This window comes from Psammomys obesus, unplaced genomic scaffold (assembly GCF_907164565.1).
Source record: "Psammomys obesus unplaced genomic scaffold, mPsaObe1.curated_primary_1811, whole genome shotgun sequence".
Taxonomy (NCBI): domain Eukaryota; kingdom Metazoa; phylum Chordata; class Mammalia; order Rodentia; family Muridae; genus Psammomys; species Psammomys obesus.
Genome location: NW_026591086.1, coordinates 4,227,960 through 4,244,460, shown reverse-complemented (window position 1 = coordinate 4,244,460; position 16,501 = coordinate 4,227,960). Strand labels below are relative to the sequence as shown.

At 46.7% G+C, this 16,501-nt stretch overlaps 1 protein-coding gene across 1 annotated transcript in view; it reads left to right on the top strand.

Annotated features, from left to right (window-relative positions):
* The first annotated feature begins 4,130 nt into the window (after nt 1-4,130).
* The window catches only part of Ephx2 (epoxide hydrolase 2), a 41,752-nt gene continuing 29,381 nt past the window's right edge, over nt 4,131-16,501 (top strand). Inside the window, exons 1-5 of the mRNA XM_055609995.1 lie at nt 4,131-4,305; nt 8,166-8,250; nt 12,356-12,515; nt 14,587-14,777; nt 15,453-15,575. Coding sequence (XP_055465970.1) covers nt 4,205-4,305; nt 8,166-8,250; nt 12,356-12,515; nt 14,587-14,777; nt 15,453-15,575 — 660 coding nt within the window. The 5' untranslated portion in view covers nt 4,131-4,204. The remainder of the gene's footprint in view (nt 4,306-8,165; nt 8,251-12,355; nt 12,516-14,586; nt 14,778-15,452; nt 15,576-16,501) is intronic.

The window sequence follows — 16,501 nt, the reverse complement described above, 5'->3', positions numbered from 1 at the left end:
ACCATGTGGGTCCCAGGTATTGGAGTTGGGCAGCCAGGTTTAGCAACAAGCCCGTTTATCAGCCGAGCCGTCTCACCAGCTCCATTTGTAGCTATTGGCTACATGCAGACTAACCCCAGACATGCCGTGTTTTCTAAACACCAGCCAAACCTCCCAGGTCAGAGAGCACAGGAATCTACGTACATACATATTCACTGTGCACAGAAGCGAGAGGAAGCTTGCAAATTTGGAGGCTATTTTGTGTCTCCTTAGACCCTGTCTGCTGGAGCATGTGGGGATCTGGAGGCAGGAAGGGACAGTGGGTGGGAAGAAGGCCATGGGTACCCTTCAGGCAAGATGGTTATGGAGTTTGCAGCTAAGGCCGATGGAAGCAGCTTTCTGCACCAAGCGCCATTCTTCACAGCAATCTTCCTAGTACATGACGTCTCATTTCTCCTGGGCCAGAGCTGGAAACTCAACTAATGTTAAGAAGCAGGCAAATCACAGGATGAAAGGCAGTTGAAAGAAATGCAAGCCTGGACTGCAGCCACCTGGACGCTTGTCAGTGTCTCACTCTCATCTCCAAATGTCCCTTCGCTACATTTCTTGAAACATTTCCCTTTCAATGTTAAAGCTTCCAGAGACTGAGGCAGGAACTTTTTGGTTTCTGGCATGGTTATAAGGGTAAGGGTTGCCAGTCCTATAGAGAGGCAACCGAGAGGGCTGTCTGTGTGCCCCTGAGGGTGCCAGCTCCAGCACATCAGCAGATCTAACCTTGGACTTGAGTGCAGGTTACCCTCATTCTGTAGGAAGATAAAGGAGGAGATCAGTGGTGGTGGAAGTATGTCTTTTGGTGAGCCCTGAGAGTCAGTGGTGTGTCAGTATCCAAGGTCAAACAGCAAGGGGTAAGAGCAAGAGGGTTCTGGGAGATCGGGGAAGGGGGCAAATTAGAACAGCTGAATTGTTCAGCTAGGAGCAGCAGAGTCTGATGATGTGATATTAATGTCTGTGTCTTGGGGGGTCTAGGAGCAAGGATGAGGGTCCAGATCACCTGCTTATCCCCACTCCTTGGGGGCACACAGAGAGAGAGGAAAACAGCAGAGCACCCCAGGGAACCTCAGTGGAAGCAGGTTCCTTAGGTAAGAGCCACAAGCCAGGCAATAAGAGAAGAGGAGAGCCGGAGGGACAAGAGAAGAGGGGGAAAAAGGAAAGTCAAGCGCATGGTGGATTTTCCTAATGATGTACCCAGAGTTCCAGAAGGCATAGAGAGACCCAGAAGATACTGTAGAAAGGTTTAAAAGGCTGGTAGTGAGCATTAAGAAGGGAAGAAACAGGTGGATCTCTGTGAGTTCTAGGCCAGCCTGCTCTACAAAGTGAGTTCAGGATAGCCAGTGCTAAGCAGAGAAGAAACTCTGTCTTGGAAAAAAAAAAAAAAAAAAAGTGTCTCTGTTGGTGATGATAGAATATTTGTGTGGGTCTTTGGCAGCTTGGAGACCTGAGCTCAGAAAACCAGCAAGAGTAATAGCACAGCCCAGATAGACCACAGGACCAGGCTCATGTGGTTGACTGCTGAAGCTCCGGGGCCTGCACCATCCCTGCCTGAACGGTAGCTATGAAACTGCCATTCAAGGCCCTTCTCTCACGTCCTTTGGCTCACCAGCTCCCGCCTGAAGTCCAGGCTGATCCACCAGAGCCAGTGAGCCAGGCTCACAGGTCTTTACCCTAGATTTACTTCTAGATGGGAAACAGACTGGATGGAAATAGAATTCTGTGGTTCAAGCAGCTCTTCTATAAAAACCCATGGTTTGTATCTAAGCTGTAAGTGTCTAACAGTGTTCTTGTTTATAGGTCCGGAGTTTTGTTTTTGCTTTTGTTGTTTTTCAGTCATATAAGCAGAAAGAGGATTGGTAAGAATATTAATAACTCAAAGAAGCTTGGGGAGGATGAAAGAAGCCAGTATAGAGACCCTAATGCCAGGGGCCAGAGAGACAACCACCACCAAGGCAACTGCCACCAAGTCTGACAACCAGAATTCAATCTCAGGGACCTGTATGGAGGAAGGTTTAGAAACAAAAACACCACTGCAAGAATGGGCCATGCCATGATACAGCTTCAACAAGGCTGTTGCCAGGCCTTCCCAAGGTACCATGTGTACCTTAGGACACATGTAGATGTTCTGCCTCAGCATCCCTAGAAAAACTAGATGCTTCCACTCTAGCCATTACTGGGAGAAAATTCCAGCACAAACCTGTTTCCTCGGGTTGTCATTGTCGTGAGCAGTCTCAGGTAAAGACTCTGGCGAGCCCATGTCACATGACCAGTCTCAGGGGGCCTTTGTGGAGTCTACCGCAAGAAAACAGCACACAGAATGTGAGCACTGTCCAAATACAGAGACGCTGTTCGAAGGACTGCGTGGCTCTGAATGACAAATACCACCACAGGATGGAGCTTCCTGTGTGTAGGAGACTACAGACACGGAGCAGCTGAAATAATGACTGGACAAAGGAAATGACAGCCGCCAGCCTCAGTCCTCTGGAAGCAACTGGCCTCATTCGGAATTCAGCACTGCATTAAACAAAAACTCCCCTGTGGCACTTAGCTCACCCTTCCAGATGAGGCCCAGGTGCCTACAATAAATAGCTCGCTGGGACACAGTAAGTACTTTGTAAATATATGTTGAGTGAACTGAAGGAGTTTCCCACTAAAAACGGCACACTGCAGACAAGCAAGCATCAAGTAGAACGTGAATTTAGCACCTCTAAGAAGCAGCTTAAAGTTGAGCTCAGCCGAAATACCCACAGCAGGGAGTCTGTTCTCCTGTAAAAGTAAACTCCTCAGCCAACCCCCAGGAGGATTAAACGTATGCCTTCCCACCTCAAAAGGTCCAGATAAAAAGTGGGTCTTCCCACTTTCAAATGATTTAAGTAAGAAAAAAAAATATTCCCTCACAGGTACACCCAGATACATATAATCAATCAGGTTGATGACCAAGAATATCCATCACACTGTCTGTGTGTGTGTGTGTGTGTGTGTGTGTGTGTGTGTGTGTGTGTGTGTGTTCCCCGCTTTCTCTGTCTCTGTCTGCATGTGAGTTTCCTGTTTGTTTCTTTGTCTTGGGAGCCAGGGTCTCCTGTAACCCATGTTGGTCTTGAACTTGGTATGTAGCTGTAGCTAACACTGAACACTGGGGGCTTCTGCTTCTGTGCCCGGAATGCTGGAACCTAAGACCATACCCAGCTCATGTCCTCTTCTCTGTCACCTCATTTCTCCAACACTCCACAGCAAGTTCTTCCCAAAGGGAGAACTTTTCTGTTCTCAGGACAACACACCACATTTTCAGCCACTTCCTGCTTCTCCGGTGTGAGTCTCAGAGCATACACTCCGTCACAGACAAGACCCAAGGCAAGAAGAGGAAGTGTCCGAAAAGCTCACAGAAAAATAACCCACAGTAAACCCATTTCCTACCACCTGACTGGCGGCAGCCAGAGCAAAGGCTTGGAACTAAACGGTGGATTTGTTAATTGAACTCATTAATGGGTGAGGTTCTATTTTCCCTCTTAACCAGGGAGAGTACTGGGCCAAGGGGCAGAAGGTTCCAGAAACCTCCAAGAAGCCCAGCTCACTTTTAAGCAGTGTTATTTCATAAACAGGGCACAGAGGGGAAACAGACTGGATTTATTTCGTCTAAGCTTCAAGAGAGAAAGTATTCTGGGCTGGCACGCTCTGACTGGAGGGCTGTGTTGTATTACAAAAACACTGCTTGGAAAAGCAGGCAGATGGGAGAGGGATACGAAAATGTGTCCCACATTAGAGAAGATCGTCCACAGAGCCGGTCAAGGCCAAATGCTGAAGGAGGAAATGTTTAAAATGTCCCCTCTCCCTCCCTCCCTCTCTCTCCGCTCAAGATCAGCCCTCTCTCCTCATGCCCAGCCTGTTTACAAATGGTCAAAATCTGAGAATGCTGCAGCCTTCGCAGTTTTGCTGGGACTCCAGTCCTTGGGCTAGGCAGGAGGAAGTGGCCGAGATCAGGATTGACCCTTGGGCTGGATGCTCCAGGCTAGGCCAGGCGGTGTCGGTGGTGGGCGGGGCGGGGCGGGGCGGGGCGGGGCGGGGCGGGGCGGGGCGGGGCTGAGCCTGGCAAGGCTCTAATCTTTGGTTTCTCCAGTCCAGGCCTCAGCCTTCCAGCTTTGTGTGTGTGCTGCCTGGCGCTGCAGCCGGGGCTGCCATGGCGCTGCGTGTGGCCGCGTTCGACCTTGACGGAGTGCTGGCCCTTCCCTCTATCGCCGGCGCCCTCCGCAGCACCGAGGAGGCCCTGGCGCTGCCCAGGTAAGGGGACTCGCGCTGGGTCGGTGTCCCGCCGGGTCACCCTGCCCACATGTTCAGCCCAAGTTTCAAACTGCTTCCCGGGTGAGCCTGGGCAAGATGGAAATAATTGCCTGGTACTAAAATGACAGTGTGCATTAGCAGATCCATTGCCCTTCTAAATGCTAAGTAATCAAACCTTGCTAAAGATACATAAATAAATAAACTTTGCAATTGCCCTTTGCGAAAGGAGGCGTTACAGGAGAACTAGCACAACAGCAGTTTACAGAAATGACCCACAGCCCCGGGATTGGGGGACTGGGGGACTGGGAGCCGGGAAGGGGGGGGGGCTAGTCACTGATACCAGAAAGTAGTAGCTCGGTTTCACACGGGGGACAGGGGAAGCAGGGCAGTGTAGAAAATGTCTGGAAGACATAGATCAAAATAGTCAGACGTGGAGCTGGAGATAAGGCTGCAGTTAAGAACCGTAAGGAATCCAACGCCCCCTCCTGGGCCTCTTAGGGCAATTGTACTCAAGCACACACACACATTTTTAGTTTGGAGTTTTTTTGTTTGGTTGGTTGGTTGGTTTTGTTGTCTTTGGTTTTTGTTTGTTTCTGGTGTTAGGTTTTTGGAGACAGGATTTCTCTATGTAGCCTTGGCTGTCCTGGAACTCACTTACAGACTAGGCTGGCCTCTAACTCAGAGATCTGCCTGTTTCTACTTCTCAAGTGCTGAGATTAAAGGCACTACCACCAGGCTACACATAATTTAAAAAGTAATAAAAATTAACATTTTTAATATCCAGATGTTACTAATTGTATGTGAGCTCGTGAATGATTTTCTTCTACTTTTTTCTCTTTTTATTTTCCAACCTTTCAGTTTAACAAACATGTTTTATAATAAGAAAGGAGGAAAGCATATTCATTTAAAAAAAAATTAAAAAGGTGAAAGGTTACCCTGGTAGAACCCGAGGAAAATAAGGAATGGGTATTTCCAAATTTCCACTGGAGGAAGAGGCACGATGGCAGCTTGGGTTCTCCAGATCTGCCGCATTTGATGAGTCTGGAATTCTTATGACTCCAAAGGCCAACGGGGATTAACCTTTCCACTGTATCGACCGACCGTGCATGCCAACCTGGCGGCTGCTCAGCATCTAGAACCAGGCACCTCTTCAGATGTAGAGACCGGGGCTTGGCAGGGAGATTCCCCTGCTTCATCTCACAGCAGCTAGCCTCAGGGCGCTGCGATCCGTGCCCTTCCACCCAGTGTGATTCCTCTGGCTCTGGCTCATTGTGACATGCACATAAGTAAATGCACTAAAAATTAAAGTTCATGTCTCCCAGTGGCAGGGACATTCTTGTTTATCCCAAATTGCTTTTACTTTAAAATAATCCCTGCCTGCCCTCACTGTATAAATGTAGCAATGCCCTATTGAAGTCATGCTATTTCTGTTTGCTCATCTGTGATCCAACGCCTCCTTTTCCAGGCAGAAGCAAATGATTCCCTCAGTTTCCCCATCTTGTTTATACACTATCACTACCTGCTTACCTCTCACTGTGAGTCTCCTACGGATGGGATTGTTATTTTCCTGTCGTTTACGTCACAGGTTGTAGCACACAGCCTTGCACACCTTAGGCGGCTAATAAATGCTTGTGGCATCCGACTGCACTCTGATTCTTAAAATTGCACGGCAACTGTTCAAGGGCCCGAGGACTCCCATTGAGGAGACGGCAGTGCTTCTGACCCTAGAGTGAGGTGGTATTTGCATTGCTCTGAGTTCACCATGAATTGTTGAATGACACATTGAAAATGTGCTGATGTCAACTGTACCTTAAAAAGGTTGTTCAGAAAATACAGATGGCAAAAGTGTGACAGAGACAAGAAAGCTGGGCAAGGCCACAGATCTTAGAGTTGATGATTCTACCTGAAAGAGGGTTTCCTCTGTAGACAGAAACAAAATTCCCAAGTAGGAGATAATTGTTCTCATAATTGAGGATGGAAAATAACCGCAGTGGGTTTGGCGGTTGCAACTAACAGTAGGCAAGCCATGTTCGTTTATCAGGGCTTCAAAGGAGCAGCACAGACTGGCTGGCTTGGCAAGAGAGTATCCCAGGAGGGCAGAAGTCCAAGATGGAGGTTTCAGCAAAGTTGATGTCCTAGTTTGTCTTTCTTTTTCTGTGATAAACACCATGGCAAAGAGCAACGTGGGGAGGAAACGGTTTTCTGGCTTACAGGTTATAGTCCATCATGGAGGCAAGAACTCAGAGCAGGAGGAACCTGGAGGCAGGAACTGGAGCAGAAACAATGGAGGAGTGCTGCTTACTGGCTTGCTATTCTTGGCTTTCTCAGCTACCTTAGTTATACAATCCAGATATGGCTCTGCCCATAATAGGCTGGACATAAATCGGTAATCAAGAAAATGCCTCACAGATGTGGCCGCAAGTCAGGCTGGTAGAGGCAATTCCTCAACTGAAATGCTCTCTTCCCAGATGTGTGTAAATTTGTGCCAGTTTGACAAAAAGTAACTAGGACAGGACAGCCTTCCCCATGTCTACATGGACACACAAGCATATCCCTTTAAGTAGTACCAATTTCATTGCTTATACCCAAGATCTCCATGTTACTATCACAATATAAAATACTGTCTGGCGTTTAAAAGCCCCATAGTCTTTAAACATTTCAATAAAAGTTCAAGATCTCTTTAAAAATAGAAAGTCTCTTAACCGTGAGTTCCTGTAAGGTTAAAAACAAGTCACATCCATATTCCAAGAGAATCGAACCAGAGTACGGTTACACTCAGATCAAAGAAAACCCACGCTTGAGCACTTGAGTGTAAAGAGCTCAGTGTCTGACATCTCACAATTTTCTGCGCTCTGAAGGGCTTAAAGACTCTACTTCCCCAGAGCTGGCAGCTTCCACACAGCTTGTCTCAAAGGCTCAGACCGGCTCCCCTCCACACCTGTCACTGTCTTAGGTAGATGGACCTTGGTCCTGTTACTTCTAACATGTTGGGGTCTCCACTTAAACTGAGGCTGGTGTCCCTGCTGACCCTGTCACACAGTGCTAAAGGTCAATTGCTTTCCCAGGCCCCTTTCATCCCACAGCTTTCCTGTCATCCAAACTAATACCATTGGGGAGACTCTTACACATTGCCAAGTTTGGCTGCCAGTGTGAGATACGGCCTTGCCCTCCCTCTGCCCCCAACCCTCTGCTGACCCTGATGAAATGTCTCTCAGAGGATTTAATCACAGTGATTCTGGTCTCTTGTTAAGCACATCTGAGTCTTCATCCCCCGCTGGCCAGAAGCCATAGATTCTTACTACAAAATATCCCATTATATTTGTGACAGTTGGTTCCCTCCAGTGAATCTCTCCTTGGCTTGAGGTTAGCATCATCTCTGTTTGTCTAACCATGTTCTGTGCTCTGTGTGGGTCTGTGTCTAAATAGCTTCTTTTCATTATAATACCAATCATGTTAAATTAGGACCAGCCCCAAAGGCCTCATTAACTTCATTATCACTTTAAAGATTCCATCTCCAAATATAGTTCCATTGTGAAGTACTGGAAGGTAGAAACTTCAGTGCAGGAATTCTGAAGGAGAGATATTTCAGTCCTTAACACACATGTTTTTTAGAAATTAGAGATTAAGATAAAATAGGAACTATATGTGCATAATAGATACCAGGAAAAAAAAATGTTCCTTTTGAAGAATGTGAACTAAGAATGGCTACATGTGAACAAACTTGACCTGGGACTATATCTTCCTGTCCTTTTGACAACAGTTTGTCTACAAATATAAATGGCAGCTGTCTGTCCCTGCTATGGGACACGTGATGAAGCCAGCAGAGAGCTGGTGATGGTGCTGTTTCTTGTGTCTTCCAGAAACTTTCTGACTGATGCTTTCCAGAAGGAATGCCCAGAGGGACCCAGTGAGCAACTCATGAGAGGGAAGATCACATTTTCCCAGGTGAGAGGACACTATGCAGACTGCGGGGGGGGGGGGGTAGGATTCTCTGATTCATTCCATTTCAACCCTGACCTTCAACTCCCTGTGCACATGATCAAGTCTCCTTGACTCCTGCAACCCCCATAACTCATATAGCAGCAAGACACTGGAAGGTGGGTTTAGAACTGGGTGGTAGTCTGTCCTGAGTGACAATCCAAGCCTTGAGGAACTGTGACAGGAAACATGACAACCAGAGTAGCTATTTCAGGACAGGGTCACTGGAACCGTTAACAACTACAGAGTGGAGGGGACTTTGGAGTCAGGTACTGGGGTTTGAATCTACAGGCCCTACTTACAGGTCAAGACCACAGCAAGGTGCTTAACTTCTCAAAGCCTCCATTGTGCTATCAGTAAAATGGGGTGATGACACCACCCATGTCTGAGTGTGAAGCCTCGGTAAAAAAGTTGTTCCTGGTACTAAATTCTCAATTATTTTTTATAAGATAGTCAGGATGTAATACCACTTAGATTCTCCATCGGCGTGTCTATAAGGAATCTGCAAACACACAGATTTTTTCAAACCTACCTTTTGAAAATTTGTACTATTATAGACACTTACTACTCTATCAGAGAAATTGGGGACCCCCTTGGTAAAAAGAAAGATTGTAAAGAGACAGAGGATCAGGGTTTCTGCTGCAGGATAGTGTCTTCTATATATGACAGGGAAGCTGCCGCCTAAACAAGACCATCACCATGATATCAGCAGATGACAAGCCAATGTGGATGGGGTAAATTTCACAGGACCCTGTCCCTAGGTGAAGAGCTATAGACAAGTAATGACTTCTAAGAGAGGGAGAATCAGTCTTCTTCAGGGATAAGCCACCCAATTGATTATCCAGTCCCTGGTGGTCAGCCCTTAACATACATGCATACATACATGCATACATACATAATACATACACACACGTACATGTGTACACATACATGTACACATGAGCTCACATACATGCATGTGTGTGCACATGGACACACACATATTAACAAACAAGCTACACCGGATTAGAGGGGATGGAGGAAACACGGGATGACTTGGAGGAGGGAGGGAGGGAGGGGTGGGCATGCTGTAAATACAGTACTCGTGTATGAACATTTTGAAAAATAATTGAATTTAAAAACACACACGAAGCATTATGAAAATCCCACAATAACATCCATTACTTGTGGTGCTAACTTCGAAATTGATAATAATACTAAGATGTTGAAAGAAAGGAAGGAAGGAAGAAAAGGCCTGCATGTAGGTGATACTGCTGAGAACATTGCAGTCACTTAATCATGCATGTGCACACACATGCACATACACACTCGTGTACACACACACACACACAATGACAGCACAGGACAGTTGTGCCAGTGTTTTGGGGAGCAACTTTTCTGGAGCTTTAACCAATAAGAACATCCGCAGCAGCACTGTTGAGGATAGGGAGGGGACACTGTGTGTTTGCAGTGCCACGGGGAGGGTTTTAGAGTGAATTTCCAATAAGCAGTGTCGTGATCTGCATCTGATTTAGACTCCCTGAGCAGTTTCTGTTAATCTAGAAATTCACTGGGTTAGAAGAAGAAGAAGCCTGAGAAATTGACTTGTACCAGAATACAAAATGCCTAATTTAAAAAATCTTAAATGTCTTTTAAAACGTTATATCTGGAAGTTGGCCTCGTTTGCATTCTCTCACACGGCGTTAAACACCATGACTCAAAGCAACCTGGGGAGGAAGGGGTTGATTTGGCTGGCAGGTCACTGTCCATCACTGGGGAAAGTCAAATACCTGGAGGTAGAAACTGAAGCAGAGGGCTGGAAAGAGGCTCGGCCATTAAAGGCTAGGCTCACAACCCAAAATATAAGGAACACAAGCAGAGACCATGAAGGCGTGCTGTTTACTGGCCGGCTCTCGGGCTTATCCAGCTTCCTTTCCTGTAGCACCCAGGACCTCCTGCTCAGAGCTGCTGCAGTGGGCAGGACCCTCTCACATCAATCATTAACTTAAAAAAAAAATGCCCCATGGATTTGCACACAAGCCTATACAACCTGATGGGAGGATTTTCTTATGACCCAATCTGTCTCAATTTGACAAACACTAGGCAACCCAGAAGTGAACCAGCTTAGCTCTCTCCATGTACAGTATGAAACAGAGGGTGCACAGGGGCTAGAGCTGAGACAGATCTCCAAACTGAACACACCCGTGTCTTTAGCACCAGATCAGAAAACATGCTGAGCGTGGTGGGATCCTCTCTCATTGCCCTTCCCACGAGCAAGTGCTGGTTCATTCCTAACCCTCACCATTCCCACCCGTGTTAGCATTTGTGCAAGCGGAACTTGGCTGCTGGGTGTCTTCTGCTCAGCCCTGTGCATGTTCCGTTCACAGATGCTGTTGCAGGCAGGCAGCAAGAGTTTGTCCTCGTGGCTGCCGGGGCTCCACTGCGTGGATGTACTCCACTCTGTGCACCTGTCCTGAGGCTGATGGGATTCTGGGTAGCTGTGAGTTTGAGATACTCACGAACAGTGTTGCCATGGGGCGTATGTGCAATGATCCGTTCTGTAGTGAGCTTGCTAGGACTCTGTCACAGCTGTCATAGCTGCTAATGTAATTATGCTACAGAAGACTGGGTGGCTCAAATATCAGGCGTTCATTTCTCACGGTTCGGGAGGTCAGAGAACCCAAAGCATCTGAGAAGGGTGCTCTTCCTGGGTTCCAGTCAGCTCTCTTCTTGCTGTAGCCATATGGGAGAAAAACAAGCCCCCATGTCTTTTTATACAGGCACTAGCTCCATGCATGGTGGAGACTCTACTCATGACTCAGTCACTCTGAAAGCCCCCACCTCCAGAGAATATACCCTGAGGGTTAGGGCTTCAGCCTATGCGTTTCCAGTGGGATGCAGACATTTAGTCCATCGTAAGCTGCCATGGTAAAACACCACAGACTGGATAGCTTAAACAGAAACGGAAAGTTCTAGATTGGAGTGTCAGAAAGATTGGTTTCTTTTTACAGACAGCCAGTTTCTCACTGGATCGTTACATGGCTTTTCGTGTGTGTGTGTGTGTGTGTGTGTGTGTGTGTGTGTGTGTGTGTGTTAGCTTTAGGTTGCTAGAATAAAATGCCTGAGGCAATTAACTTATAAAGGGGAAATATTAATGTAGCTCACAGATAAGAGTCCGGTCCAAGATTGGACAGCTCCATAGTGTTGGGCATCTGGTACGGACAGCACAACTTATGCTATGGACCAGTTAGAAGAAGAGAGAGGTTAGGAAGCTAACATCCCACAGTCCCCTCTGAGCAGCACTCCCAAGGACCTAAGCATCTTCCACCCTCTATGTCTTCCAAAGGCTCCACCCTCCAACAACAGTGCAGCCATTTGGATCAAACTTAGAGGATGGCATCCCTGTTTAATCGTAGCACCAGGCTGTGTTCTGATCTTGTCCCCTGAGGATGCTCATATTACTGAACTAGAATTCATCCTACTGGCCTCATTTTACCTGAATCTCATCTGTAAAGTCCTTCTCTCCAAAAGTCATATTCTGAGGTGCAGGGGATGAGGACTTCAACATTCCGGTTTTTGAAAGGACCTTACTCATTCAGCCGTAGCGGTAATCATTTGTGTAGTTTCTCTTTGAAGGCTGGCTGTTATCTTAATGTCTGTGACCATTTCCCCAATGCATACGCTAAGATTCTGGCCTATGGCCTTCGGCTATGGAGCCTTCAGAAAGTAAGTCAGGAGAGTACAGCCCTTCAGAACGAGGTTAGAGTTTTTGGAGAAGGGACTATAGAGAATTAGCTAGACCTTTCTCCTTTGAGAAAAGAAAGCAGCATCCTCTATGAAACAGACCCCATTCTGTCTGCATCTTGAATTTGCCCTTCACACACTTCAGAATTGCGGGAAAGGAATTTAAACTGCTGCCAAGATACCCAGCTGCTGTTATTTTATTGCAGCTCAGAGCACTTTCGTCCGTTTCTCTCAGGGACCGTGTTCCCGGGGTTGGAAGACACCCATCTGAACTTAGTGGTGCTGCCAAACCTTCTCCAAGGTTGCAACCACTGACCCCGCTGCCCTCCCACATCTGTTTGCTTTACAGTGGGCACCAATCGTGGATGAAAGCTACAGGAAGCGCTCCGAAGCCTGTGGCGCCAGTCTCCCTGAGAATTTCTCCATAAGTCAAATATTCAACCAAGCCATGGCGAAAAGGAGCATCAACCAGCCCATGCTCCAGGCAGCTCTTGCTCTCAAAAAGAAAGGTAAACGTCTCCATCCTGCCCGTCCCATGGCTCAGCTACACCAGAACCCCTTGGGAAGCTGAGGTCAGAATACAATAAAGTGTGTTTCAAGGTCACAGGTCTGACACACTCTTAAAGCAAGCCACCAGAGCCAAGTTCACCACATGAGACAACTCTCCACTGTTAGGATCCCTAAGGAAATGACATAATTTTTTTTTTTTTATAATAAGGCAGTCACCAGTAACTGCTTTATGAACAAAAGTCTGCCCTTTTGTTGGTACTACTTAGTTTCAATAATTACTTAAATTACCAATTTTTTGTTACAGATTTTAAAGCATGGCTCTTAAGCAACTCTGATTTTTCCAGTTTTGAGTGTCAGAGTGTCAGTCTTTGGGTGTCAGAGTGGCATGATGAGCTGGTGTGAGTTGAGATGATGTCAAGTGGTCTAAGGCATGAGGTCATATCCATCTGTTGCTAGGTATTTTATTTTAGTGTCTGCCTCTTCTTCATAAACATCAATGAAACCATCCCCATCAGACTTATGTGGTCGAGGCATCTGATTCAGTCCATATGTGCTGCTCTAACAAAAGACCTGAGACTAGAGGGTTTACGAAGGGCAGATACTGCTTCCTATACTTCTGGAGGCTGGGAAATACAAGATCAGGAGGCCTACCTGTGTCAGTGAGGGTCTTCATGCTATATCCCACCGTGTTGGAAAAGGGAAGGGTGGAATGTGTGAATGCTAGAAAGACAAGATATCCAGCCTGTGGCCCCAGTTATTCTACAATAAGCATTGACTTCCTTCATGAAGACAGAGCTTTGATGGTCTGGTCATTTTGTTAGACCTCTGCCCACTAACATTACGACAGTAGGAATTAAATTTCCAGCACAAGCTTTTAGGAGACATAGTCAAGCCATAGCCTGTTCCATGTCCATAGCTCTTCCCTCGTCATCAGCTCATCTGTGTCTTGTTTCCAGTATCTCCTGTTTCTTACCGTGGCTCACTGGGTAGATAGAACCAGATGATGCTGTCTCAATTTGGATTTCTCCAGTTTTGAAATGGGAATGCCATTTCTGATGGTCAAGGCAAGTGTTTATTTTTAGAGGGCGTGAGGTCCTTGTACTCACAGATAAGCACTAGAAAAACCAGAAATGTAAAACAGGTAAGGTTGTCTCTACAAAGGAAGAAGATGTATACCTGTTTTCTGCCAGGGAAGCTGGGAGTGAATATAGTTAATAGTCTGGTGTCTTGTGCTTTCTGTAGGATTAGGCCACATTTGAATCCCCTAAAGTGTTATGTTTATCTCAGTCATTCTCCCATTGTTCTGAGTCAATAGAACTGAGTCAATAGTAATTTTTTATGTAAGAGGTCATATGTACTTTGTACAGCGTTTCTATGTAAACATGTCTTAAGCTTTGTTGTACACACAGGATTGAGTTAATTATCATCAGGAAACTTTTTTTCCAAAATGGTGCTGTGCTTAAATATGCCTAAAACAAATTGCTTGGTGTCAGACTCTAGAACCAACATGGGCTACTGAATCGTATTGAACCTGATTTCCTTCTCGCCTCACAATACTCTGCCCACCCTGGTCACAGAGACCCTCGCAGTCCTTAAACATAGGCAGAGTTATAATATAGACTACATAGGCCCACTGAACTTCGCTGTGGGCTCTGAGCAGTGTGTGCCATGGTCATCTGTCAATATAAGATAGATAGATCTTCCCTGCCTGCCATAGAAGTGGAGAGAACCACATGAGCTGATGAAACTTAAGACACCCTTGTAAAATGGGGCAGTAGTGTCAAAATGCTGATGTTCAAGTGGTAAGGAGTTGAGACCACTCTTCAGAATGCTTCACGCTTCACTCTTCAGAGAGCTCTCAGGACTGTGCCAGGAGGTGCTCATGGGTAAGGATGATTCTTTCTCAATCTCTCTAATGAAATCTGTGTGTGTGGAGATTGGAGAAAGTGAGCAGGATCCACAGTAGGGACCTCCTCAACCTCAGGGGCCCCTTTCAGGCACCCAGAGTATTGCTGGACAGAGCTCTTTCTGAGCCTGAGCTGACCCACTCTGTGGTAACTTCCTGCTCAGGATTCACGACGTGCATCGTCACCAACAACTGGCTGGATGACAGTGACAAGAGGGGCAGCCTGGCCCAGATGATGTGTGAGCTGAGCCAACACTTTGACTTCCTGATAGAGTCCTGTCAGGTCGGCATGATCAAGCCTGAGCGTCAGATGTACAAGTTTGTACTGGACACCCTGAAGGCAGACCCCACTGAGGTCAGTAGACACTCCCTTTCTGGGGAAAGGGTGTCCCAGAAGTCTTACAACAAGAGAATGCTTGATTTTCAGACTGGGGTGAACTTGGGGCCTGGCATCACGGTCCTAACCCATTCTTCCCATGTCAGGAGGGATGTTCTTGACCTGTAGCTCAGTCTAGAATGTTCCATTCGTGTGTGGCTGTAGGTTTCATCAGCTTCTGTTAAAGCAGCTACCCAAGTTTACTCATGAAGAAACAGAGACCCTGGGAGACTCTGCCAAGAACACAAAGCTAGTGAGAGTCAGCCCACCAAAGGGTGATCAGCTGTGGGTCTCCATCTGCCACAGCCTCCCTGACCAATCCCTGTCCAGGCATCATGTCCCACTTGAATCCTGTCTCTGGATGAAGTGTCCTGGGCGTCACTTTGCTGAGACACTGTATTACGATCTACTCTAATCTTAAAGGGTAACTGGACTGAGGTCCCTTTCTGTCATGCGCTGTCCCTTCCTTCTGCTGGACCGTCTCATCACAAGATGCTCAGGACAGAACTAGACCCCTCTCCATCCCCGAGGATTCATGCTCTTCATCTCCTTACCATAGAGCTGCCCCTGGTCCTGTTCTCCTGTGTTTCCTTTTGAGAGTCTCCTCTCACAAGATGCTTCCTCTGGCTGACACCCCTACTTGTTCGGGTCCAGGTTGTTTTCCTGGATGACTTTGGGAGTAATTTGAAGCCAGCCCGTGACATGGGGATGGTCACCATTCTGGTCCGCAACACAGACTCCGCTCTGAGAGAACTGGAGAAGGTCACAGGGACACAGGTAACTTCAGGTCTGGGCAAAGAGTTTGGCTTCTTGTGACACCTCTGCAGTGTGTGAAGAGAAGGTGGCAAGGAGACCAAGATGTGCCCTGCTCTGTGGGTGATTCTGGGGAAAAGAGAGTCCATCGCCCATGATTCAGGAAATCCACACCCCTGACCAACATCCATCCATTTCTTTCTGTGCAGCCAGTAAGCGAGAGTTTAAGCCAACCTTTGGCAAGTCAGGACACTAAGACAGGAGAAAGGCACGGAAAGGCTGGAAGCTAGATCCGTTGGCAAGTGTCTGCCACACAAGCAGGAGGACTAAATGTGATCTCTGGCACTCATGTGGAATCGGGGCACGGTGGCACATGTGTGTAATCTGAGTGCTGGGGGCACAGAGACAGATAGATCGTTAGAGCTCTGGCCAGAGTCTAGCCAGTCAATACACTCACATTTGAAGAGGCCAGGATTTAGAAATTCATCGCATGCATTTCAGGGAAAGACACAATTCAGTTTATAACACAACAGCTTACATCTTTACATTAAAATATGTAGAATAAACAACCACACAACCTGAAGTATCTTGCCCACACTCGGCTTGTTCCCTCTAGCCCCAGAACTCTTACAAGCAGAGGGAAAACCGAGGCCAACTTGAATCAAAGCATCCGCTCTCTTTGTTGCTAAGTTTGTCTCCTCTTCCCAATAAGCTAAACACCTGCCCTACGCCCTTCCTTTCTTCCCGTGGGTATGGGGAAGTATACTCTATGGTCCAGAGAAGGGCTATACTTTGGGTTTGGAATGAGTGAGTTTATTAAATATGTAGCAAGCCAAAGTAAAAAGATAAATAGCAAGAGACAAACAGATGATAGATAGATTAGATAGATAATAGTTAGATAGAAGATAGATAGATAGATAGATAGATAGATAGATAGATAGATAGATAGA